This window comes from Taudactylus pleione, unplaced genomic scaffold, assembly GCF_031769625.1.
Source record: "Taudactylus pleione unplaced genomic scaffold, aTauple2 ptg000201l, whole genome shotgun sequence".
NCBI classification, from domain to species: domain Eukaryota; kingdom Metazoa; phylum Chordata; class Amphibia; order Anura; family Myobatrachidae; genus Taudactylus; species Taudactylus pleione.
The window spans coordinates 6,916,585-6,943,657 of record NW_028284603.1 but is presented as its reverse complement, the minus strand read 5'-3'; the positions used below and the strand labels follow the sequence as shown (position 1 = coordinate 6,943,657).

The 27,073-nt window shown below is 41.1% G+C and overlaps 1 protein-coding gene across 5 annotated transcripts in view; it reads left to right on the top strand.

Annotated features, from left to right (window-relative positions):
• The window catches only part of WDPCP (WD repeat containing planar cell polarity effector), a 373,120-nt gene that overhangs the window by 232,132 nt on the left and 113,915 nt on the right, over nucleotides 1-27,073 (top strand). For 4 of the 5 annotated variants that reach the window (XM_088477497.1, XM_088477498.1, XM_088477496.1 and 1 more), the window contains 2 exons: nucleotides 4,500-4,563; nucleotides 7,768-7,870. In XM_088477497.1, the coding sequence (XP_088333623.1) occupies nucleotides 4,500-4,563; nucleotides 7,768-7,870 (167 nt within the window). Of the gene's footprint in view, nucleotides 1-4,499; nucleotides 4,564-7,767; nucleotides 7,871-14,702; nucleotides 16,340-27,073 lie in introns of those variants that run through there. The other variant, XM_088477500.1, reaches the window with a different exon arrangement.

Here is a 27,073-nt window from a genome sequence, read left to right as displayed (position 1 = left end):
AACCATACATAAAGGCACAGTGCTTATTTTTACTGCCTCACAGTGCTAGGCCTTATCTGTGCGGCGTTTGTATGTGCTTACCATGTTTGCGTGGGATTCCTCCAGTACTCCAGCTTCCAAAGACAGTTAAGTTAATTGGTTTCTGGTAAAATTAACCCATGTGTTGTGTCTGTGTGTCCCTGTGGTAGAGAGTATAATTTGTAAGTATCACTCAGGAACTGATGTAAATGATTAAATATTTTCTTTAAAGTGCTTCTTAATATGCAGGCACTATATAAATAATGATTAAATAAATGAATTTAAATTAAGAGTTGTAAAGAACAAAGGTATAGCTGGCGATAAATTGTGCAATATGAACATTAGAGATGTGTCTTTTCGTATTAAGTGGGGGTTCCCTGGGGGAAAACCCCCCACATATGCTACCCTGCCAGTGCTCACATGACTACACTTGCTTCTCAGAATAATTCCTTTTATGAAATAGGTTGACTGAAGCTTGACCAAAAAAGTTGGCAGCCTACCAGGCTGTACATCTCATGGTAAGAATAAATTAATAGCGCTGGAGAAAAAAGCCAGTCGCTCTGTGTTAAAGGTTAGGGTACAGCTGTAAAAATTAATTAGTCATGTACACATCATTCAGCTCAATGGATATTTCTATTTTTATATATAATATTTTTAGTCTCCAAAACTTCACAACAAATACAAAACAAATCTGTGCCACTGCTATGGAACGCAAGTGGGTTTTTTTAAAATAACACTACAAAAGTGCAAATGAAGAGCAACCCACAGAAACCAGTCGTCAATTTGCTTTGGTTTATCTATTGTCTCAAGTAGATGTATCCCTCCAAGGCTTTTTCAGTGACCATTACTATCCCAGTGGGGGTCAGTAAAAATACTAATCCCACATACTTGGGATTAGTATTTTTACTGACCCTTCTTTATCCTACACTACATCACTGACCCCTCTATACCTACTACTACATTATGGACCCCTCTATACCCTCCACTACATAACTGACCACGTTATCCCTACACGACTTTACTGACTCCTCTATACCCTACACTACATCACTGATTGCTCTATACCCTCCACTACATTACTGACCACTCTATCCCTACACTACATTACTGACCCCTCTATACCCTACATTACTGACCCCTCTATACCCTACACTACATTACTGATCCCTCTATACCAGCCACTACATTACTGACCCCTCTATACCAGCCACTACATTACTGGCCCCTCTATACCCTACACTACATCACTGACCCCTCTATACCCTACACTACATTACTGATCCCTCTATACCCTACACTACATTACTGACCCCTCTATACCCTACACTACATTACTGACCGCTCTATTCCCTACACTACATCACTGACCTCTCTGTACCATACACTACATTACTGACCGCTCTATTCCCTACACTACATTACTGATCCCTCTATACCCTACACTACATCACTGATCCCTGTATACCCTACACTACATCACTGACCTCTCTATACCCTTCATTACATTACTGACCCCTCTATACCCTACATTACTGACCCCTCTATACCCTACACTACATTACAGACCCCTGTATACCCTACACTACATCACTGACCTCTATATACCCTACACTACATTACTGACCCCTGTATACCCTACACTACATCACTGACCTCTCTATACCCTAAACTACATTACTGACCCCTGTATACCCTACACTACATCACTGACCTCTCTATACCCTATACTACATTACTTACCCCTGTATACCCTACACTACATTACTGACCCCTCTATACCCTCCACTACATTACTGACCCCTCTATACCCTCCACTACATTACTGACCCCTCTATACCCTACACTACATCACTGACCCCTCTATACCCTCCACTACATTACTGACCCCTCTATACCCTACACTACATCACTGACCCCTCTATACCCTACACTACATTACTGATCCCTCTATACACTACATCACTGACCTCTCTATACCCTACACTACATTACTGACCCCTCTATACCCTCCACTACATCACTGACCCCTCTATACCCAACACTACATTACTGATCCCTCTATACACTATATTACTGACCCCTCTATACCCTACACTTCATCACTGACCCCTCTATACCCTACACTACATTACTGACCCCTCTATACCCTACACTACATCACTGACCCCTCTATACCCTACACTACATTACTGACCCCTCTATACCCTACGCATTACTGACCCCTCTATACCCTCCACTACATTACTGACCCCTCTATACCCTACACTACATTACTGACCCCTCTATACCCTACGTTACTGACCCCTCTATACCCTACACTACATCACTGACTCCTCTATACCCTACACTACATTACTGATCGCTCTATACCTGCCATTACATTGCTGACTGCTCTATACCTGCCACTACATTACTGACCCCTCGGTACCCTACACTATATAACTGTCTCCTCTATAACCTACACTATATAACTGTCCCCTTGATACCCTACACTACATCACTGTTGGACTAAAGGAAAAATGCACATCTAACACACGTACATTCACCTATGTAGGGTCTGCATGATCTTCACGACTGCTCTCTAGGCTGCACGGCTCCTGTCTTCCTCTATCAGCCCCATGATGTCACTGGGGCTGCTGGTCTACAGGAAAACCCTGATGAGGTCAGTCACTGGCCAAAGACCAGTGAAGAAGCAGCTGCAGGGAGCAAAATGGAGTTAGCACCACAGAGCAGTGGGAAGGCAGCAGGGGAAAGGCGGGATAGATGGGGAGGAAGGAGGGGGGCAGCACTACAAAGCATAAAGAAGATCGTACGCGGCATTGGGAGGCAGTATGTAGCAGTGGGAAGTCAGCAGCTGCACGGAGCAGGGGGGAGGCAGTTTGTAGTGGGAGAAGGCAGCACGGACCAGGGGCGGGATGCAGCAGAAGAGTGGCAACAGATGTACGGACCAGGAGGAAAGGTGGAACGATGTGGATCGATACTTTTCTTTTAAGGGGTGGCAGGTTTAAGAATTAATCCTGTCCCCTCCCATTTCAGTCCCAGCTCTCAGACAGAGGGGAGGCTATATTTCCGAAGCAGCAGCTTTTGCAAGCCACAGTTTCTCAACAAGTATGAGCTGAAAACTTAAAGTGGCACTAATATTCAGTGTAAAGCATGTTAGTGCAGCTTTGAGGCGGGCGCACACACAAACGGGGGGGCGGGGGAGTGGCTGGCTTTGATAGGCCTTGAGAGCTCTCTCCTCCCTCTGCACAACTGCTGCTGTTTCATCTTGTCTATCACCCCTGGGGGTGTCACTCTGTGCTAGGTGATGGAATAATTTAGAGCTCCGGCCCACAGCAGCATCTGGCTGGTTCCACCACTGGCTGAGACTGAGGGGCCGGGTTGACTGTGGCTGCACGTTTCTAGGCTACATCGCTCCCGGCAACGGCCCTGTCAGCCCACCCCTTCAGCTGCCCCTGCCTTTCAAGTTAAATTTTAACATTATCCTTTTCAAATCCCTCACCATAAAGGGTACAGTGGCCACAGCACAGCGTAGGCCTGAGAATCCCTGGTGAAAATGTATAAATACACAGATGCTTACTTAGAGAAGTTTCCAAGAAAGAACTTTTGTTCCATTGCTTGAATCACTGATCATATTGTATTTCACCATTATCTACACAGATATTAAAAAAAAAAAAAAAAAAAAAGCTTAAATCAAGCTGCTGCACTTGTTCTCCATTAGGGACAGCAGCTCTTACTACTGCTCCGGGTTACTGCTTGGTCATCGCACTTGATAGCATTAAATTACTAAAACATGTGAACAGTTATTGGGGCAGATGTACTAAGTTCTGGAAATAGATAAATTGAAGAGTGATAAACGACCGACCAATCAGCTTCTAACTGTCATTTTTCAAACACAGCCTGTAACATGACCGTTATGAGCTGAGTAGCTGGTAGTTTATCACTTTCCAATTTATCACTTTCCAGAGCTTAGTACATCTCCCCCATTGTGTGTTTTATTCAAGTTGAAGTGATAAGGTAAAATGTTAGTAAGTGATGATAATATCTTATTAAGTTAAAATTATGTGTTAGTATAGTTGTCTGGCTATTGCAGTAAACATTGGACATTTCTCTTTTTTTAAAACAATTATTGGAACACAATGTTATATCTAAATTGTGATAAATATAAAGTATTTATAGTAAGGTTAAGTATTTGTGATCATTGTGATTGCACTGGTAATTTTGGCATTGCTAGTTTTATGGTGGCACAGAGGCATTGCTCATTATAATCTGTAGTGGTGTGTGGCTTACTGGGCCAAGTTTCTTTCTTTTTTTGCTTTTGTTCCAAAATTAATCTTTTCAGAACCCTCCTTTACTAATCCTTTGTTTTCCCCCTGGATACCTAATGAATTCTTGGTCTTATGGCTTCTTGAAAGCAAATTTGTTATTGGTTACTGTGCACATCTACAAAGTCTATAATGTTTTTTTATGTTGATTTACAGGCACCAAAGATTTGAAAAGGCTTTCTTGCTTGCCGTAGACATTGGTGCACGTGATCTGTTTATGGTAAGTTTTTATAAGATATATATATTATTTTATTTTTTTTGACTAGATTTTCCAATTTGTATTAATGGAGATTATGGGAAATATTAATGCAAAGAAAATAAATTTTATTTCTTAAATGTTTCACATATAAAATGCCTTGATTTGGTGAACCACAAGATAATGGTGCCCATTTATGAATGTGGCCCGAAAAGATGGATTTTCTATCAATGCTATCAGAAAATCTTTTTCAAGATGATTTATTTAAAAAAAAAAAAATAATTAGCTGCGGCAGTTGGGAGATGTTCAGGTGCCAGGTGATACTGTCTGGTAGCAGTAAGAAAAATCTAACTGCTCCCTCAGACAAGCCCTGGTCCCCTAAGTACATGTGTGACCCACTGGAAGATATATATATATATATATATATATATATATATATATATATATATTATTTTTTTACATTCTTTATTTTCAAAATATTCTTTTTCCCTATTACCACTCTCCCCTGCCCCCATCCTGTTTTTGGTAATTTGCCAATATCTAACTTCCCCAAGGTATTTCCAGTATTCTTCTAAGGACTTTTCGGATCATGATAATTCAACCTCAAAATCTGCTGTTCTTTTTTTGTCACATAAAAAAAAACTGTCACTCAATACAGTTATATACATTTTTTTTTTTTTTTAATTTTGTTCTCCCGCCCCCCCAACGTACTTTCAATTGCTTTGTGTCTAATACATTTTTCAGTTCTCTCAAAATCCCTGCTGTATTTACTGAGAGACTGATTTACCGTATGGAGCCATCATCCTTCTTTTAAAGAAAGTATTCATATCTTTTATGTAGACTTTCTGCCTCCTAAATGAGATTGTCATCTTTTTGTTTAGCAATTCCTGTTACTGATAAATATGAACCTATCCTAACTCAAATCTGCTTTAGATTCAATTGTAGGGAATAGTTTATTCTTCAATCTTAAATGCTTAACCACAGCTTATTGTCTCTCTTATTAAATGTTCTCGTGTATGCTGTTGTTGTTCCTGATGTACGGCCTCTTTATCTTATTGTCTGTCTGTTATTGCCCAGTCTTGTTTTATTACTGTTTTGTTCCCAACTGTAAAGCGCAATAGAATACACTGTCACTATATAAGTAAATATTGATGCATTATAAACTTTTTATTATATTATTTATTAAACATATTGCCATCTGTGTATGTTGTTATTATCTCATCTGTTGCCATTCTACCATTTGAGCATTTCATTGTCATCATCATCATCATTATTTTTAATATCATCTCAGTGTTGAAAGAACTGTGGTCTTAACTACTACAATCTAATACACCTGTAGTCTACACAAGGAGGCAGCCATTTTGAACATCAATAATATAATTAGCTTCTTTAAAGTGAATTGACTGCATTAAGTATTGGTTCAGCTCACCATGTCTGCCTCCACAGTGATGCACTGTAAATTCAGCAAACTTTTATATTAGAGCGCTGTCTTCAGATTTGGAATATTCACTGGATCTAGTGTGTCTTCTTGGACAAATTATGGACACTTCTATTGATTCACTTTAAGAGAACAGTGATGTAACATGGGCTCCAAGGAGTTTTACATTTCATCTGCTCTTTGTTCGTCCCATTCAATTAGCTACTTTACAAAAGTCAAATTAATCAGGTCTTTATGGGCCTTCAGATAGCTCCACATGGTGCTCTTGTTTCAAAAGCCCCTACTCCACAATGTCCCAGCAAGGGGATCTGGGCAAAGCCAACATTGCTTCTACCTCTTGCCCAGCACGTTACTGCTATGTAGCCGATTGTACGGACTTCTACATAACAATAGTTAGAAAACCTTTACAAAACCTTTTCATGGATGTGTTTGCTTTCCTCTTTTGCATAATGAACATGTTATTGACTCTTTAATGGAGTTTTTTTTAACTGTAAATGCTAATATTGTTTATCCTATAAAGTCACTTGACCTGCTGGTTTGATCACACTGTTTAAATTAATAGTTACGTTGGGCTTTGCCTTACTAGGTTTGAAAATGACTCCCTAATTACACGAAAGAAGCACAAGCTCATTTGATATGTCCCTTCATAATTATAACATTAATTACAAAGGTGCTTTTCATTCTTTCATTTAATCCTTACATGTAGTAAAAAAAAAAATCACTGCATTTTCTAAACTGGGTTAAGTTAAACTTTATTTTGCATATAAATTTCCCTATGTTTTGCCTAGTTTCAAAAATGTCTCTCTCTTGTTTATTTTTGTTTGTTTTTGCTTCTATTGTTTTTCTTGCTACTATTTCATATTGTTTTTGTGTGCGGTTGTGTTCTTAAGGAAATGTATCATTGTCCAGAGATTATTTTGCAGGTATTCTTTCTATCACTTATCATGTCAATTTGCTTTGTTGGTTGTTCTAGAGCTTGTTTTATATGGCCAGTGTGTCTACCTTTTAGATATCTGTAGTGCTTTGAAAGTGTTACGATATGTTTTATCCAAGTAGACCTCCAGCAGACTTTGGGCCATATCCAAAAATTTTCTGAAATATGGAAATTGTGATCTCTCGACTAGTAGAAAATTCTTTGTGGGTTTATAATTTGTGTACATAACCTTTCTCGTTGTACTGTGGTATGGCAAATGTTGTCGTGTAACCTATAGATAGATGAATATAAAATACAATTTTTTATCTGGAATGCATAACTCTGCATCACATCTCAAGAAAACATAATCATATTATCTCTCCATTCTTTGTATATACCTAATAATAAATAAAAGTACTATATTGTGCAAGTAGAATTGTGGTATCAAATAGTCCCTGTTATCCAGTGATTCCATTTGAATAACATATGCACACTAATGAAAGTCACGGAAACGGCATATTTTGGACAGTGTGTATATTCAAAAGTGTCTTTGTCAAAAATTACCGATTCCGGCAGCTGACTTTTCAAAGGCATAGGTTGGTCAGAAACTGCAGCATAAGCTAGCAAGTAAAATATATGCTTTTTACTTCCTGAAATGTGTTTGATTGCCTGGCTTGAGATAAGGTATGCGTAAGATGATACATTTGCATCGAGAGAGAATGAAAATTGAGAAAATTAAAACGTAACAGTGGGTTCATCAGTCCTGTCTATGTTCTGTGATCTGGGCAATAAAAGATTTTCTTTCTTTGAAATTCTTCTTTGTTGTGTGTCCAAGATTCATTTTAGATTAATCTTTTATTTTGCTTTATTTCCAAAGGACATCCATTACCTTGCACTAGATAAGGGTGAATTGGCACTAGCTAAAGTGGCAAAGAAAAAGGCTAAGGAAATAGATGCAGAATCAATAAACGCTGGAGTTGGTAAGAATTAATGCTATTTAAAAAGCTCCTTTTGTGAATCAATACTTTTTCTGTACTGCTTATGTTATAAATGTGGTGGTGGGGGAATTTATTGGTTAGTTTCGAGGGAAAAAAAGAATTAGTAGAGATAAGCTTCAAATACCACCTGCCGATCCTTGACTTCATTTATAACAGCCTCACTTTGAGTAAAAAAAATTAATAAATGGAGTTGGTAGGGAACTTATTTTTTATTTTCATATATACATTAGGTTGTGCTAGTGCATCGTCAATACTTGTACACTTATTTAATGCTAGTTTGTACTGGGAGGGGAGGGATCAAAAGAGGGGAGGGCCAGTATGCAGCCTCCTTGCAGGTCCCTCCTCTCTCTCAATGGCTTTTTCCACGGGAAAATGAAACAGGCGACATTTTCCCAGTGATTACTGTAGTGCACAATCTCAGATCTCCAGAAACATGCCATCTGCAGCACGTTTCTGGTGATATCTGTGGAACAGATCACTGGAACCAGGGTGCTTGCGCTGTGTTCCCAGTAATACTTGCGGCACCGATGAACAGGTAGGTATTTCAAATGGGATGCAGTCAGGAAGCCGACGGTCGAAATGCCGACCGCCGGCTTCCCGACTGTCAAATCCCGGCAAGGGTCTAATGATAGGCATTATCCCTACGCCGGGAGCCTGACGCTCGGCATACCGAACGAATGTAAGGCAGGCCGGCGGGTGAGGACAGCCGCAGGGGGGGTTAGGGGGTTTGGTTAGGGGCTCCCGGGGGGGACTTAGTGTTAGCCCCCCGCCCCCAAGAGGGTTAGGCTAGGGGAAGGGCGGGGTTAGGGTTAGGCACCCCCAGGGCGGGGTTAGGGTTAGGCACACCCAGGGCGGGGTTAGGGTTGGGCACCCCCCAGGGATACTTAGGTTTAGGCACTTAGAGGGGGGTTAGGGTTAGACACTAGGGGGGAAGGTTAGGGTTAGGCACCCCTAAGGGAGGGTTAGGGGGGGAGTGTGGTTAGTTTTACTTACCTTAATCCCCTGTCGGGATCTTCACTCCTGCCAGTCTTCCGGCGTAGGGATTTGAACTGCCGGCCCTATGGCTGGCAGTCATTCATACTGATTCCTTTCAAATGGGTGCAGTGTGGGCCCATTATAGATACGCCCATTTTTGTACTGTATTAGTGATAGTTGTGAGTACAATAATCCACTATCACTGTTTTATTTCCCCATGTGTACAATTTTTTACACATAGTCCTTATAGAATTTATTTAAAGAATGATAGTTTTCAGAAATGTTGCAGTTTCTGCAATGAAAAAATGTGTTAAGTTTTTTTAACTTTGAGGTAAATATTTATTTTCTGCATCTATGATTATCATCAAAGTGCTTAGTGCACAATTAGATTTATCATGTGCAGTAATTACTTTGCACTCACCTGTAAATAAATTCCAACCTTAATGAAGATATATCAGAAATAAAGTGCATTTTATTAACATATTTACCATCAGAGATATCATATTTAATTAATTTAGGATGATATACAGGCCCTAATTGTTGCAATATAGTAACATACACATCAATATCTGTGTCTTTTTCCGAAATGACCCAATGTCTGTGTTACATGTGTTTGCGTGGTCAAGACTTGCGTCTTCAGCATCTGCTAAAGTATTTTTGGTTTAGATTATCGCCTTGGTTGATAACTTCTGCTATGTCATTAAATAAAACTTTCCTTGTAGGAGTTGTAAGCTTTGGTGCAAAAAAAAATAGTTTTAACAGTTAAAACATAGAACAGGGTCATACAGCCAGAATAAGGCGCTCATTCTACTTGCGTTCTTGGACCATTGCATGTGGCCTCATCAGCTTACAGAGCAAGGAGATCCACCAATTAATATGTTCTATCAAAGGCTTCGTATTACTGAGCTGAATAATGTACATGAAATGTCTGATCTTTCATACTCATATAGTGGAGCTCTTATCTGTATGTAGTGAATTGCATGATCCCACAATTTCAGAGCCAGGAATTGGATCTGAAAAGGGGTATTGACATGTCTCTGGGGTGTGTCTAGCACTCATGAGATGCTATACTGCCCCTTAGCCACCGCCCCTCCAAGCACCCATTCATTGCTGTGCACACCTGTAATGAGTTACCGCTGCTCTGCAATGCAGTATGCTTTTGGATTGCGGGAGGAAACTGTAGGAACCCAGGGGGAACTCATGCAAGCATAGGGAGAACATACAAACTTCACACATTCAAGGCCCTTTTTGGAATCAAATTCATGCCCCCATGCTGTAAGGCAGCAAAGCTATCCATTGCGACACTGTGCTACCACATTGGTTTTTACAAACAACACCCAGAATTCCACACATCAGCAGACTCCGAGTCATAAAACACTCAAGGAACTTGTTTATTATATATCAGCCAAATAATTGCAATAGCTATTACCTCTTTTGATTATAGCATGAATACCCTTCTTACGAGGGTTGTTCAAAAAGTAATGCCTAAATGCTCACAACTCAAATTTTATTATAGATACAGATTTGAAAATTTGCTGTAAAATACTTAGTAACAAAATGACTCTACTCAAAAAATTCACCATCTGCCCTCAAACATTTTCTCCATCTCTCAACCCAAGCTGTGAATCCACTTTGGAAAAATTCCAGTGGTTGGTGTTTGACCCAGGAACGTATGGCGTTTTTAACAACCTCTATGTCTTCAAAATGTTGACCCCGGAGACAGTATTTGAGAGGGCCAAACAGATGAAAGTCAGAAGGGGCCAAATCAGGACTGTATGGTGGATGTGGCATTATTGCCCACCCCATTTTGGCAATGGCCGCAGATGTTGCCATCGAAGTGTGAGGTCTGGCATTGTCATGGTGTAAGATGACATTTGACAGTGGAATTGTTGACCTTTTTTGTGGATGGCTTCTTTCAGCTTCTCAAGTGTAATAATGTATCGATAACTGTTGATTGATTGGTTTGGTTCCAAGTAATTGATGAGAATAACACCTTGACAATCCCAGAAGAATGTGGCCATGACTGTTTACGGATCGCTGTGATTTATACTTTTTTGGCCTAGGTGAACTTGGGTGTTTCCATTGCTTTGATTGGGCCATTGTTTCTGGATCATAAAGGAAAACCCAGGTCTCATCTCCTGTAATTACATTTTCCAAAAACGTCTCAGGGTTGGCTTCAAAGTTGGTCAAAAGGTCATTGCACACTTCCACCCTCTGGGCCTTATGATCCCTGCTTAATTGCTTTGGAACCCATTTTGCACACACTTTACGATATCCCAAATCATTGATTAGTATTTTTACAGTGCCATGGCTATATTCAAGTTCATCACTGACATCTCTGATGGTCACACGATGGTCTTCCTGAATCATGGCATCGACTTTGTGTCGGTTCTCTGCTGTCACTGCAGTTGATGGTCTGCCACCATGAGGTTTGTCGCACACTGACGATTCTCCATATTGAAAACGCTTCATCCACCTTCTGACATTGCTATAGTCAATTGTACACTCGCCATACACTTTTTTTCAGTCTTCTGTGGATTTCTGTAGCACTGCAGCCTTCTTTTTCCAGAAATTCAATGATGGCTCTTTGTTTCATCTTGGATTCCATGGTATTTCTTGGACTACCTAAACAAAAATACATATATAGATAGACATATTAAACTACAAACTGACAAAGTTTCAAATAAATATTGCATATTATTTCAGAGTTATGAGCATTTAGGCATTACTTTTTGAAGAACCCTTGTATAAGTTAGTACAAAATGATCGCACTGTGCCATATGCTTGTAATAACTAGCATTAAACTTGCCAACCCAGCAGTTCATCATAGTATCACTTCTTATCCTTGAGCTACAGTATGCAAGTGAATTGTTACTAGAGTTGTAAGGTTACCAAACAGCCTTTATTCATCCCCAGAGCTGGATTAAGAACTTGTGCGGAGCGGAGGGGACTGGGACCCTTAAAACAGGAACCATCTATGGCCTAAAATAAAGAGTATGGTCATCATGCAATAATATAAACATTTGTCGAGGTCCTCTAGAATGTTTCCTACAAGGTAGCTGCCAAAGATCTGGAGTTTATAATTTGCCAAATGGTCCAGCAACCATTCACAGGAGACCACCATAGCACCGTGCTTCTGACACATATACAGACTGTATAGTCTGGGTCACCAAGAAAAATATCAAGCCCCCGTACCTAGCGGCTCCGGAGTCCTTCTGTATCTTTAATCAGGGGAGTGTGCGGTCTGGGTCATCTAGCTGGTAATCTTGTATCCAGGGGTCCCCCTGAGAGTGGGAGAAGATGGGATTTTGCGTGTTCCCCCTTCTTAATACTGCTCTATGCACCCCTACTTATTCTCACTCTGGGAGAATAGTGAGATGTGGAAAGCAGTTGGCTCTTTATATTTTCAACTCACTTAGTGTAAGATCACACTCACGTCATGCTTACCTGAATACGCTAAGCTGCTACGAGGGTGGTTCAATAAGGAAGGTAACAAAACCCTCTCACTTGTGTACTGTTCTCTATTTCATTCTAATTTCCCACCAGGCCAGAGCAGGTAGAACAGTGCTTCCCCTCACAGCCATTAGACTGCGCCTCATATCAGTCATACTGTCCCAACATCAGTTGTAAGATGGCGGGGCTGGTGGGAACATGGTCAAACATTGAGGTGCGTAGTGTGATTAGATGACAATATGTGCTGCATTGAAGGTCTGATTCAGGAGGACAGACCCATTTGAGTTAGTGATATTGCTGAGGAACTGAACATCTCAGTGGTTACTGTGCACAACATCATTCATGAGGTACTGGGGTACAGGAAAAAGTGTTCATGTCGTGCACAACGGTGAGGTTCAGCAAGCCGTCATGTCCTGGCTTCAGGCACATGACACTGATTTCCTCTACGCCGGGATAGATGCATTAGTGTACCATTGAAACAAATGCTTAGACAAATATAGGGACTATGTGGAAAAATAATGTGTACCGAGGCCATACTATTGATTATACGTACAGTATATGAACGAGTTGAATACATTAATGCAATGAGAGGTCTTGTTACCTTATTTATTAAACCACCTACGTAAAATCTGATATCTGATTAGTTCATATCAATTAGAGAGCTGTATTTTTTTCTCTTTTTGCACCATGTTATATTACATAGACATGAATATTAGAGTCTCTGGTTCTACCCTTCTTGCTCCTAGTCAGTCACCAGCTCCATTATTGGTACAGACTGTGTATTCATAGTCCACAGCAGATGACTTAAACTGTATTTGTTCCCAGTAGCCTTGGGCAGCACAACTGGCTTCGTACTGAAGGTGTCTGAGCATACAAAAAAACAAAACAATGCAAATATTAATGTAGTAAAATGCTCACAAAGCTATTTAGCTGCCATGCGGGTGCATTGTCTTTATTTCTAAGATGTTTTGTATAAAATGATTTGTCAGTTCATACTCCGCCAAGCAATACAGGATTTCACACTGAATTCTGAGCAGGAACCTTTACTTTAAATTTAGTGTCAGAACAAATTGAGTTGATTTAGTGCATTTTCCTGGAGGTTATCATGAAGCCTCTCTAGATTTCCTCACAGTTTATGGCAAAGCACAAACTGTTATTCAATGTATAGGAAATCCATTTCACAAAGCTGACTGTAGACTCTTAATTTAAACGTCACTTTGCCATGCCACAAGGAATTGACATGCCATAACCTATTAAGAAATCCTATAATTAATAATGATCATGCAGTTAATAAAAACTCCCAGGAGTTCATGTTATTTTCATGATAAAAAATTTGAGTGAAGAGAGTGTGTTAAAAATGTCAGAAAGATTCCTAAGGCCAACTTGCTTTAAATTACACATGGGCACAGTGTACTGAATTTATTTAACCTTCAAAGCAACAGTTTTCACCCAAAAGGGATTTTTGTTGGAACAAGAAAAGCCGGTAAATTCATTATCGTTGAAAGTCACGCTGTGAAATACTATCAATTTAGTTGGTGTGAAATTGCATTACAAGTGTTGCTTTTAATGATGTCTATAGTATTTGAAAGATCTTGGAGTGTAACTTCAAGTTTCCATACATCAATAATCTATCGGCAGAATGCTACATTTTGGCGATAAATTGTGTAAACAAAAATCTGTAAAATCCAACATGCTGGATATTTTCGATTTGCTGACTCGGACCCAAAAATTATCGTAATCGGCGAGTCGTGGATTTCTTACATCTTGGATTTAGCTGATCATTGGAAAAATGGAGATTGGGAATGGGATTGGGGAATCGGCCTTTGATTCATGGGTCCCATCAGTATAAAATGAATAATGCCAAAGCCTTTGTTTTTCTTTTTGTTGGTTATTGATATTTTCTTTTCATTTTGGATGGAATGATTTATTTTGTTTTTATGGGATGATGGACAATGCTATATACTTGATCTGTCAGAATAAAAAGCCTACAACTAGCATAAATGTAGCTACAGTTTACTACATAATAAAAGAGAGAGAAAATATATTGTATTATTATTTTATTATATAATCAATTGTAGCTTCCCTTATACTGGTCATAGTTTTTATTAGTTGTAGTACTTTAGATTTTTTGTCGTAAAAGCTATTACAGATGCCATTTTGGCAGCTGCTCGTCTTGTCGCTATATTTATATTTCTATTTGTAAGTATATATCCATATTTATTTGTCATTAAGTTTTATTTTTGAAATACATAATCTAGTAAATCAGTAAATATTCACATCTATACATAGTATAAAATAAAGCCCCTGGTAGGCATCTGTCTGTTTGTGTTTGGCTAATCTGGAGAACCATTAGACAGATTTTGATGCAGTTTTCACTGTTTTATAGAGCATTTGTCGTGGAAGGTTTAGGTGACAAAAATGTATGACAAAAGGGAGCCAAGCAGTGACGATTTTATTGAAGCAAGTCAATGAAAAACCGGACGTCTGAACGCTTACTTGACTTGTGCTGCCTAAACCGTTAAAGATATATCACAATGATGGACTTTATTTTATACCAGGTAGAGATTGATGAGCGTTATCCGGTTTCTCCAGAAAACTTGATGTAAACTCTGTTTACTGATACAACATTTCAGTGTTTCCCTTTTTTTACTGTTCCTATTTTATTTATGTCAAAAATGATTCTTTAATTTCAAACAAGTCCAATTCCCGGTAAGAGTCTGCTTTGGCATGACAATACATAAAGTACAGGGACAGGCACTTAACGTGGCTGGAGTTGACCTAAGTGGAGACTGTTTTGTCGTGGCACTTTTGCGTGTCACATCAAAACGATATATTTTCGTGGTGTCAGGAGGAGAAACGACTAATGTCGTCTACAAGGCAATCTTATGAGACCTTGGATAATAAAGACTATTGCCGTAAATGAAAAATTGCTCTCGAAACCGGGAAGGGTCTCTAGTCTACTATAAAGCTTAAAGCTACACTTCCACATAGGAAAATATTTTCCTATGGAGTCTCGTCCCACTAGCCAGAGACCCCTGGGCTGCTAACCTGTTCAGCTGGTGTACCCAGAGCTCCTCATTTTCTCTCACAGTTCAGGAACAGAACTAGGAGTGGATGGAGTGAGCTTCTGATTTACTTCTCATTGATACAGGTATTACTCTACCGTTGCCATTTAAAGATGGCTTGTTATATTGACTTCCTAGCTCTTTATTCCAGAACCTTCAGATCCCTGGGAAAAATGGCAGCATGGAGCAGTACCCAGGTCTCTGGCTAGCCGGTAGTACTGCTTCAATGGCCATCTTAAAAACCATTATTTTCTAGACACTTAACCTTTTCAGAGAGTTTAAGTGAGTGCTCATGCATCTGTCCCAAATGCCTAGCATTAGACCACTTATTATTTGAGAACATTTGACATTAGACCTTAAAAGCAACATCCATTGCAGCAACATTTGAATTAGTGTATCATTATAGTAATATTACAGCTGCAAATCACAATTCTCAAATTCTAGCAAATTATCAAGTTTTGGTTAGATGTTATCCTTCTCTCTTGATGTATTTTACCTTCAGTGTCTGCTATGTGTTCCATAAAAGAACATTTGATGCATTTGACACAAGTGCATAAGGTCTGTCTTTTAATAACAAAATGGCCAAGATGAACACAAATTGTTTCTTATATGGAAAAACACCAACAACACAGCTGTTCTTTCCATAAGCTGGAGCAACAATACACCCATGCCTCCCATACCATCATAGTTTGCAAGTGGCTGACAGTAATGGTACTAGTTATAATAACACCTTTCTCGCTGTCAGACGACTGAAGGTGGAAGGGAAAGCAATTGGCGTCACTGTACACTCCCTCCTGCAATTACAAAGCTGTTTTCGTTTTTAGTGATCATTTTTATTACACTCAGTGGCCCATTCATTGGGTACAGCTATATACCTGCTCAATAATGTATTTATTTGATATTACCCAGCGCTCAACCTATTTGTGTAATTATGGTGTTAATCCGTATGTGCCTTTTGTACAAGATCAAAATATCAATAACGATGCAAACTAGTATGGTTAAAAACTATTTATTAGTTAATAAAACTGTACCTATATAGTATACCTACATTATTTAGCGTTTACCAGTTATTGTTATAATGCTAGTGATCTAAATTATTGTATTTCTAGTCTATGCTGTAAAATTTAAAGTGAAAACAGATATACTGTACATATTGTATCAGATGTTACTCTCGATGTATAGAGTTTTTTAAGATGATTGTCGAAATTTAACACAAACACAGGACATAATAGGGATCAGACGGACTACCTACCTGGGGGGTGGTGGTATGGAAGGAGATAGATATGTATATTGAATTAATCTGGTCTTTCCTTTTGGTGGTCCAGCAAGTGGTAGGATGTAAATATTGGCCGGCTAACTGCATGTGAGGAGCTCCTAGCACGCTGCCTGGTGCCGGTGCCCTTGTAGTGGTAAGTGGGAGTGAGAATAATGGGCCTCAAGGAACCGTCTGTACTTACCCGTTTCTCTGGGTGGCTGTGACTTCAGTACCGAGGTCCCGTGCGGGTTCCGTGCTCAGTAATGCAAGTATTTAAACAATAGAGAAATAGTCAGTTGTTATTCAGACCACACACAAGCATTGGTAAGAAATATAATCTTAGTGACTTTCACTATGGAATGATTGTTGGTGCCAGATGAGGTGGTTTGAGTATCTCAGAAATTGTTGATCTGCTGGAATTTCCGTGGACAATATTCTCTAGATTATGCAGAAAATGGTGTGCATAACAAAATATAGGGAGAGTGTTCCAATGGTGGGGATTAGCACGTGTGAGATCCTGGAAACTAGAGTGGGATATGGTAATCAGTTAGAAAGAAAGGTGGCACTTGTCAGCAGAACAAAGTAGGCAGGCAGGAGTGTGGAGGGAGATGAGGTTTAAGATGTAGGGGAGAGAGGATTGGATGATACCTTTATAGGTGAGTGTTAGGAGTTTGCACTGGGATCTTGAGGGGAAGGGTAGCCATTGTAAGCACTGGCAGTGAGGGGAGGCAGCAGCTTTGATGAATGATTGGAGGAGAGCGAGGTGAGAGTCAGGAAGGCCAAAAATGAATAGGTTGCAATAGTCCAGTCGAGACATGACAAGCGAGTGAATGACTATCTTCATTGCCTCCAGGGTGAGCAGGAATCTGGGAGTGGCACGACTGGGAGAGTTCCTGAATGTGAGGTTTGAAGTAGAGAGTGGAGTCGAGGATGACTCCTGGACAGTGGAGGTGGGGACACTAGGGAGGGTGGAAAGACGATGAGCTCAGTCATTGTCAAAGATCACATTATCTCAAGCTGATATTGCTAACATGACAACGAGGTCAGTCAAGTATAATGGCCAACAGGGCGCCTTGGGTTGTGGTGGAACAGAAGATTTTCAGCAATGTGCTGACCACAAATCTGTTACAACTGCGTTCTGCTATCATGTCACCATGGACCAGAATCAAGGAATGTTTCCAGCACCTTGTTGAATCAGGCTGTTTGTTGGGGGGAGCAAAAGGGGTTCCCTACCAGTACTAGAAAGGTGTACCCAACATAATGGCCACTGAGTACACGTCTGATGTTATTTTACATACACGAAATTGATAAATTAGTCAGCTGAAATTCCCTCTGGGGTTTAGGTCTCCTGCACAGATCAGTGTTTTTGTCTGAGTAAAAGCTCTGATTTCCTACAATTTCTCTCTAAACATCATTAATAAAATATAGCCTCTGCTATCCACTTTGGCGAATCATACAATTTCTGTCGCCGAGTTCTTAGACTTCTATTATTTCTCCCCATAACCTGCCTCAGGAACCCGGTCACAATTTACTTTGAAAAGATTTGAAAAGAACGCATGAGGTTAAGAAAAGTCTTTTGTTCTAACCTTTGTTTTACAAGTACTTCATTAATTACATTCGCGAGCGCCCGCGATTTTATCAACATACAGTGTTGATTGCAGGTGTGCATTGATTGTACTCCTTTTTAAAAATAGATAAAAATGTAGAATGTATAGTAAATAAGTTAAATCCTAAAATGAACTAGCTCAGTATTGGATATTCTGAAGATTTTGCCTTCTGCTGCGGCCTCCCTAGAGTACAAGCTTAGGCACCCTCTAGGCCAGATGCCAGCCCTGACAATGCCTAAGGCTCACAATGAGAAGCCAAAGGTTCAGAATACTTTTGGACAAGAAGTTTATCTCATATGGCCTGAATTGGAACTTATTAAATGTAATCTTAACACTGGCTTCTAGCATGCTGTTTTATAAGAACAGGTACGTAATCTACATCGGACTTCTGTTTTACATAGATTGCTGCATTCTCAGAATATTTCAGTAATGTGTTTTATAATGTAAAGAATCATGTGAAATTAGTTTTTTAGATCCCTAAATCAGCTGTCCCTGCCTCATGTTCTTTTTCATATATGCAATTCACCCAACCCAGCTGAGCAGATTGTCCGGGCTTTTAAGTTACAAAGAAAATGAGGCGTCTAGTTTTAAATAATTTTTCTATTTATATATTGTAAATACCTGTATTATAAGATGCATGCATAAACATACATTCTTGTATAGGACTACACCTCGTTTGTATGATAGTAGCAAGTCATCTGTATTATTTCATTAGTAGCCAGTTTTATAGTGCAGGGTAATGTTCCTTTGTTATCTGTAATGTACACATATATATTACATTTTCTTTTACATTTTTATTTTTAACTACTTCTAAAAAAAAAACTAAATATATTCGTTACACAATCCAAATTTTAAACTGAGAATATAATTGATACTGTTAGAGGCTGTCAAGATTGCAGATAAATGTATTTGTGCTTTTGTGCCCAAGGGAATATGCACCTACAAAATATTTCTTATCAGACAATCAAATATAGAAATTGTCTATTAAGGACATCTGAACATGAAATATAAGCAAAATAACATTCAATAGTATATATGGGAATGCTTTGTCATTACCATTTGAGATAGTTATGATCATGGCGGAATACCTTTTCGTATAAACTGTAAACTTTATGCTAGTAATGAGATTTAAGGACACTGCAGTTAGCACAAGGTGTCTGTCAGTCTGGCATTTATGAGATACTCTTAAACCACATTCATATAAAAGTCCTCTGTAAATCCTGCAGGCATTGGGATCATTGCTACAGGTGCCTGCACACGCGCAGCAGTGTACAGGGGGCCTGACTTAGCATGGATCGCTATTGGGATTGCAACTGAGATTGCTGTGAAACTATGCTAATGACTGCAATCGCAAAGCCGTCGCACAGCCAGCATAGAGACGCCCACTACCGCTATCTCACATCCGTAATACCTTGCAGTCCTGCGTATACATTGGGAACATCGAGTAACATCGGCCCCTCGCGCACAGTTACAGCAGGTCTGACCTGCCGCAGAAACTGCTAACCTCGTCGCACACAGTGAGTACTCAAGCTGCATATGCTGTCTCAGTGGCTAATTTATGCACGTCCATGCAACGGCGTTCAAACGGACAGACACGCCTGCGTATCACTGACCACTCCATCACCATCCCCAAACGCTAAACTCCCGTCACTCACTCTGCATAGGCTGTTGCAATAGCGATCCATGTTGAATCAGGCCCAAGCTCATCGAGAGAGGGTGGGAGCAGATACTAAGGCCTTCATCCAGAGGCGGCCGTACGACCGCACGGCCGCCTCGATGTTTGTCAAGTGCGCATGCGCACGAGGGAGCCGGCTCCTTCGTGCGCATGCGTGAGACCCGCTACGACCGACAGCGCCGGTCGTAGCGGGTCTCTTTCCAAAGGGGGCGAGCTGTCGATGTTGATTGACAGCTTGCCCCGTTTGGAAGGCGGGCCGGGGGGGGTGGCAGCCCAAACGGAGGCGTTCCCATGAGAACGCCTACCGTTTGGAGGAGGCCCCACTGACATCACTAGTCTGACAGAGCCAGAAGCTCTCCGGGGCTTACGACAAGTGAGACCCTACCCTAGGGTCTCGTCGTAAGCCCGGATGGTCGCGATGGCCTATGACCATCGCTACCATCACCCTAGCGGTCGTTAGAGCTGTGGGTGTAAACAGAGGCGGGCGGTCAGGATGCAAGCGGTCGCCCAGTTTCTGAGCGACCGCTTGCATCCTCCGACCGCCTCTGAATGAGGCCCTAAGTAGGGGTCTGGTTTGGGTCCAGCCCAGCTCCCGAGGGCCCCCTTTTTAGCGCAGCTCAAAGTACTTTGCACTGATTGTTTTTGGTTTAGGGCGGACTACACCTTCTGGATTTTGTAATGCATCCCCAGTACCCAGGCCCTGTGAATGTCTCTATGGCCCTGCAAGTATAAGCCATAGATATAAGCAGAAAGCATCTGCGCAATTTTCTGACCAGCGGATTTTTGCTGATTTGTGTGCACTGCAAGCATGAGAAGGCTCAAAGCTCAATTATCCCAGTGCCTGTAACAAATTCAAAGCAATTTTATTTCCATCCAAAATACAGCATGAAAATGTTCTAAATAGTTGATGTAAATAAGTCCATAGCTGATTCTTTTTTTATTAACCAGAAAATGGCCTATAACAACTTCTGTGTAACTGCTAAGCAAATGTAAATGCAATCTCAAATATCTAATAGGTCTGTCTAGGGAGGGTGAAATATAATTTATTTACATATTTGTGTATCTTAATGTAAGATAACCTGTACATTTCAGTTTAGTGGTCATATAACAAAAACATACCAGCCTTCAAAAAGGTTATGGGGTAAATTTACTGTGAAGCACCTGGATATAAAGGGGCAATTATATTATATTAAATAATTATATTAAAGGCGTGTTTTGTATTTAATAATATTGCCCTTTTTAAATTCATCGTCCAATGCTGCCTAAGATAATAAGGCGAGTTTGACAAGAGCTGCATAGTAAATTTACTCCCTTGTGTTCCAGGAAAACATACATATTTCTATGTTAGTGCCTATGGAGATCATTTGTGTTTGTATGTCTTTTCATTATGATGATCACACTTGTTTTCAAACACATTATTTCCTGTATTGTTGTAAAAAAAAATGTTGGCTCGGCTTCATCAGTTTTCACTTCGCATTGTCACAACGTCAGTTTTGATCTTCACCTTCCTACTTGCCTAAAGACATTTTTACTAAACCCCTAATAATTATGGGCACATCAAAGGATAACTCGATTCTTAACTGCAGAGATCCTGTTCATAGCTGTATGGTGTAGCATGAAAGAAGCGTATTGTACTTGACAATATCTTTGTATCACTAATTTTGTTTTTGGTTGGGATGCACTATTGTTCAAAAATGCAAGATGCCCAATTTTATTTAATTAGAGGCGTACAGTATTGTACACCTTTCAGAGATGGATTGTGGTTCTTCTTATTTAAAGACATAGGCCCTGATTCAGACCCACTCGCAAGCGGCTGTCCGCTCGCAAGTGGGTCGATGGTCTGCACTGAGCATGCGCACGACAGAGGGAGCTCCGTCGTGCGCATGTGCCAGACGCGACGAGCGAAGGAAAGTCCTTCGCTCGTTGTGTCTGATCAAAGGGGGCGTGCTGTCGATGTTGATGGACAGCACGCCCCCTTTGGTGGGCGTGCCAGGGGCGTGCCTCCCTGACGGGGGCGTTCCCACGGGAACGCCTCCCGTCAGAAGCCGGCCCACTGACATCACTAGTGATGTCAGTGGGAGTGATTTTGGCTCTGATAGAGCCAAAATCACTCCGGGGCTTGCGGTTGAAAACCCCAACCGCAGGCTCCGGCTCGCAGTTTTGATGGTCGCGATGGTCACGACCATCGCGGCCATCAAACTGCATGCTCGTATAGGCTGTGGGTGGTGACCCACAGCTATACGAGCGTCCAGGAGGACGCTCCATTTTTATGGAGGGCGGCCCTCATTCAGAGCGTGCGCTCTGCTCAGAGCGTACGGCTCTGAATGAGGGCCATAGTTATTACATTTAGTCTAATGTCTAGAAATAGAAGTTATAATATGAAAAACAGGAGATATTCATTTGAAGTTTTGAAACAATTTGTTGTCTTTAGGCGCACATCCACTAGGCGATATTAATGTGCGATTGCACGATTACGACATCGTAATCGTGCAATCGCTCTTTAATCGTGCACAAATTGTGCACTATAATGTCGGAAACGACCAGCGATGCGCGCTCCCGCTGGTTTCCGACATCAATCATCGCCCAAACATGCCAGTCAATCTACCGATAATGACAGATTGGCCATGTTTGGGGATGATGGAGAGTGCCTGCACCGAACAACTAGCCGTTCAGTGTAGGCACTGCAGGGGATGGGGAACGACGGTACGATTACGATGTTGTAATCGTACTGTCTTTCCCTAGTCGCCTAGTGGATGTGATCCTTAACAGAATATTACTAATATTATGTGGTCATAACTTTGCTTTTCCTTTGTGCTATATACAACAGCCTAGTTTTGTTATGGTTATTGTGAGTGATAAAATAACAAAATAGTCTTTCTACAAGAAAAGGGAATTGTGTTGAAATAATTTACAACTGTATACCACCAAAGCCATTCACACACAAATAGTAATACTACTGTCAGTTTTGATATGAGGTACAAAATGTGAATTTGGTGCAAAGTTACCTTTACTATTTTATGTTGGAAAATAAGTCTGCAGCAGCCATATGTAGTCTACTAAAAGGTACAGTAAAAAATCTAATAACCTAATATTGTCAAATGCCAATTTTTTGTACAGAATTCCAGAATATGTGCCGTTTCCTCCATATCATACATGGCCCAAGTCCTCAACATTTATAACTTCCAGATTGCACTACAAAGTGTTTTAGGATATGTGAAAATCATAGCACGTTATTACACGTAGGGGCCCAATTCAGAATTGTACTATGTCAGCCACAATTCCACCTGCCCTGCCTGCAATGTGGAATTTCGCCTGTATGTCAAGTTGCATCATTTATGCAGCCGCACTGATCTGCGTCATTATAAATGCGCACTTGCTTTTTATTCCTGGTGCAAGAGATCCATCCAAAATCAGACGGATCTCTGCGTATGCTCAACTCGCCATTGCTCGCAGTTACGCCGACACTTCATGCCCTCGCTCTACTTAGCCTACATGCAATGCCATACATGCATACCAATACATACATCACCCAATTACATTCATTCAGCCGCAGTTGTGATTCGGAGGTGTATGACGCTTGTGCTTGGTTTCTGAGCATTCTAAAAAAGCGCAAGATCCGACAGCCAAACTGACTTGCGTTCAACTCTGAATCAGCCCCATATTGTGAAATTACTTTATTAGATCTCTCCTGCTCACCCTGCATGGAGTAGTTGCTTGCTTGGATCTTTTGTTTCACACATATGATCACAAATACTATTGATACATGTTGCTTAGGTGTAACTACAAGAGGTTAATCATCGTTCAATCGAACATTCATCTTTTACCACTGCTACCGAAATGAGTGCAGTCACAACAACACACTCTCTACTTTATGCTGCCACCACCAGGGATTAATGTATATTACCTAATGCTAGCCCCAGGCTCACCACAAAACAGTAATACACAGATCCAATCTAGCACACTGTGATCCAGCAGTCAGAAGGGTAACATACTGCTCTCTAGCAGACAGTGGGGTAAAATAACAAAGGAACAGTCTTTTCTTTAAAAAAAAAAAAACTTATTTGTATTTGTTTCGAGCGTCAATTTATGATTTATTTATTTTTTAGCTTTAATTGAAAGGTACATCACTTATACATTGAAAAGTAAAGTTAAAACAATGACTTACTTAAACATACTAATAATCCAAACTTAAAATGTAGACATTCGACAGAGTAACTTGCACAGTCAAGATTAAATTTATTCTGTCCCTGAGGCTGGGGTAGAAAATTAATCATATCACAACTTGCAAGTTGTCCTCAGAATATGAACATTACATGTTTCAAAAACATTGATATTATTTTTCTTTGCTCAGAGTCAGTTCCCAAAGCATTTCCCTACTTAATTATTAATGCAAGGAAGGAAGGAGGTGTTTCCTTTGCGGCCAAGGCAAGGGGATTCAGACAGTTTATAAGTGAAAGCTTATTCTAACTATATGGAAAAGGGCCCTAAACTGCACACCAGGGGCGTTTCTAGAGAGGAGGGGGTCCGTGTGCAGTCTCCGACACTGGCCCCCTCCTCTCCGCCCGGCGGCCGGCAGCGCACTGAGCTGTGCGCGGCCAGCTCTGGAGTTATAGACTCTGGGCACTAGAGTGTGCCCAGAGTCTATAATGTATGCACAGATCACTGGGAAAATGGCCGCAGCGGGCATTTTCCCTGTACTGCGCATGCGCAAACGACGGGAAAATGGCCACCGCGGCCATTTTCCAGTCGGTTTACAGTGCCGGACCCCCTCGCCGTCGTGGGACTCCGGAGAGGTAAGTAATATTATGGGTGCGCGGACCCCCTGGACCCAGGGGCCCGTATTCCCCGCACACCCTGCACCCATTATAGATACGCCCCTGCTGCACACCCTGAATATAAATAATGGGAGGTGCTACCTGTTGAGACTAATGTTGCAGACACAAAAGGAAAAATTACAAGTGCACAACTCCAACATTAGTAATTACATATAATACATTTTGCAATAAATAGAGCCTTTAGCATAATCATAGCCAAGGTTATGGACCTACCCACCATGTCCAGGTAACCTCTCAGGGTAGGTCCCTAACATACTGGGTTTAAAGTCCAGAGCACAGGACACCCCCAAACCAGCCCAGCTGAGCCACCCCAGGGCATCACTCTAGAGAAAAAGGTGAAGTGTAAAAGAGTGTTAGATAGATAGGAGCAGCTACTGGATATGTTAGAAGTGAGGTGAAAAATAGAGGTGTGAAAATGTTACATATATAATAAACAAACAATAAAGGTGCTAAAGTCCTTTAGCAACGCTGACAAAGCTTTTGCAATTAGAATAGTCCCCTGTGGCACAGGTCCGGTCTGCTGGTAGTATGACAGCTGATAAAGCTGTGACTGTACACAGCGAAACGCGTCTGGGACTGGCTGATTCACCATCCACTACCTATTACCCAGCAGGAGCCTATCCTTATCTGATCTATACCGGTGTTTTGGACAGCTGTCATACTACCAGCAGACTGGACCTGTGCCACAGGGGACTATTCTAATTTCAAAAGCTTTGTCAGCATTGCTAGAGGACCCCATACTATCATTTAGACACCGGAACTGGTAATTATACATTCAAGCTGGACACATCTCTTCATAAACACCATAATGACCATTTGTGACTATGGACTCTGTTTTGGATATATGCTTCTAAATTAATAATACTGCTTGGGACTGAATATTCATTTATGTGGATTGGGTCCTTTTTACTCTTCATTTTTTACTCTGTATTATTGTGCTGATATAGTTTTATCTATACACATACATGTGCTTTTTATTGTTATATGCTCATGAATTGAATTTATACAGTTATTATTTAGAGCGCTGTTTTTTCTATTGTTCTTTTGCATAAACCACCTGACTATGGGCCGGATTCAACTTTGGGAATAGAGTAAGCTATAGCAAGTAAGGGTGGGTACATACCTGCACAATATCTGCCTGATTTGGGCGATTAGCCAGTATCGTGCAGTGTGTATGCCCAATTGCACGCACCCGCAGTCGTATGCGTTATCGTGTGATTGGCTGTGCTGCACAGCCAATCACACGATATCACATGTGTCGCCATGCATATTAACGAAGGACTGAAGTAATCATTCCGTCGTTCATTAAAATGTGCAGTGTGTACCAGCAATCATGCGATGTCCAGGGTGAAGGCAAATCGCCCTGAACATCGGCACGATTGCCGGTCGTTTAGATGTGTACCCACCCTAACTGTGTACCTGGACAAACCATGTTGCATTGTAAGGGGTGCAAATACATACATTTATTTTTTCATGTAGGATAAATACTGGCTTGTTTTGCACATAGGCCCTGATTCAGAGCTGGACGCTCTGACAGACCGCTCGCTCTGAATCAGGGGCATCCTTCTGAATTTTTAGAGCAGCCTCCTGGCCGCTTGTATAGCTGTGGGTGACCACCCACAGCTATAGCGAGCGGCCAGGAAGATGGTTGCGATGGTCAAGACCATCGCGACCATCGGGCTTGCGATGAGACCCTGGAGTGCTTTTTATCAGAGCCAAAAGCCCTCCCACTGACATCACTTGTGATGTCAGTGGGGCCGGCCCCAGACGGTAGGCGTTCCCATGGGAACGCCTCCGTCTGGCCAGCAACGCCCCCGGCACGCCCACCAAAGGGCATGCTGTCACTCACCATCAACACCACGCCCCCTTTGTAGCGAGACCCATAGCGATGGCTTGCCCGTCGCTATCCGGGTCTTGCGCATGCGCACGACGGAGCCGCCTCCATCGTGCGCATGCGCACTGGGCCAACATTGACCCGCTTGCGAGCGGGTCTGAATTAGGCCCATGGTTCCACAAATACTGCACAGCTTTAGTTTTACACTGCAATTTACATTTCAGTTTGGACACACCCCTCTCACATCTAATCTCTGCAGCATGGTTTTACCAAGATGCACAGTTACTTGCAATATCTTACTCTATTCCCAAAGCTGAATCATGCCCTATATTGTGAATATACAAGGATATTTCCAAGGGTTAATTTTCGCTGTGCAGGAGTTCCCTTCCAATTCAGTTAGTTTCGCACCTGCGATAAAGTTTCGCCTCCCGGAGTTTTCGCCTACATCGCGCACTTTAGCAGCAGAAACTTATAGTGCACGAAAAA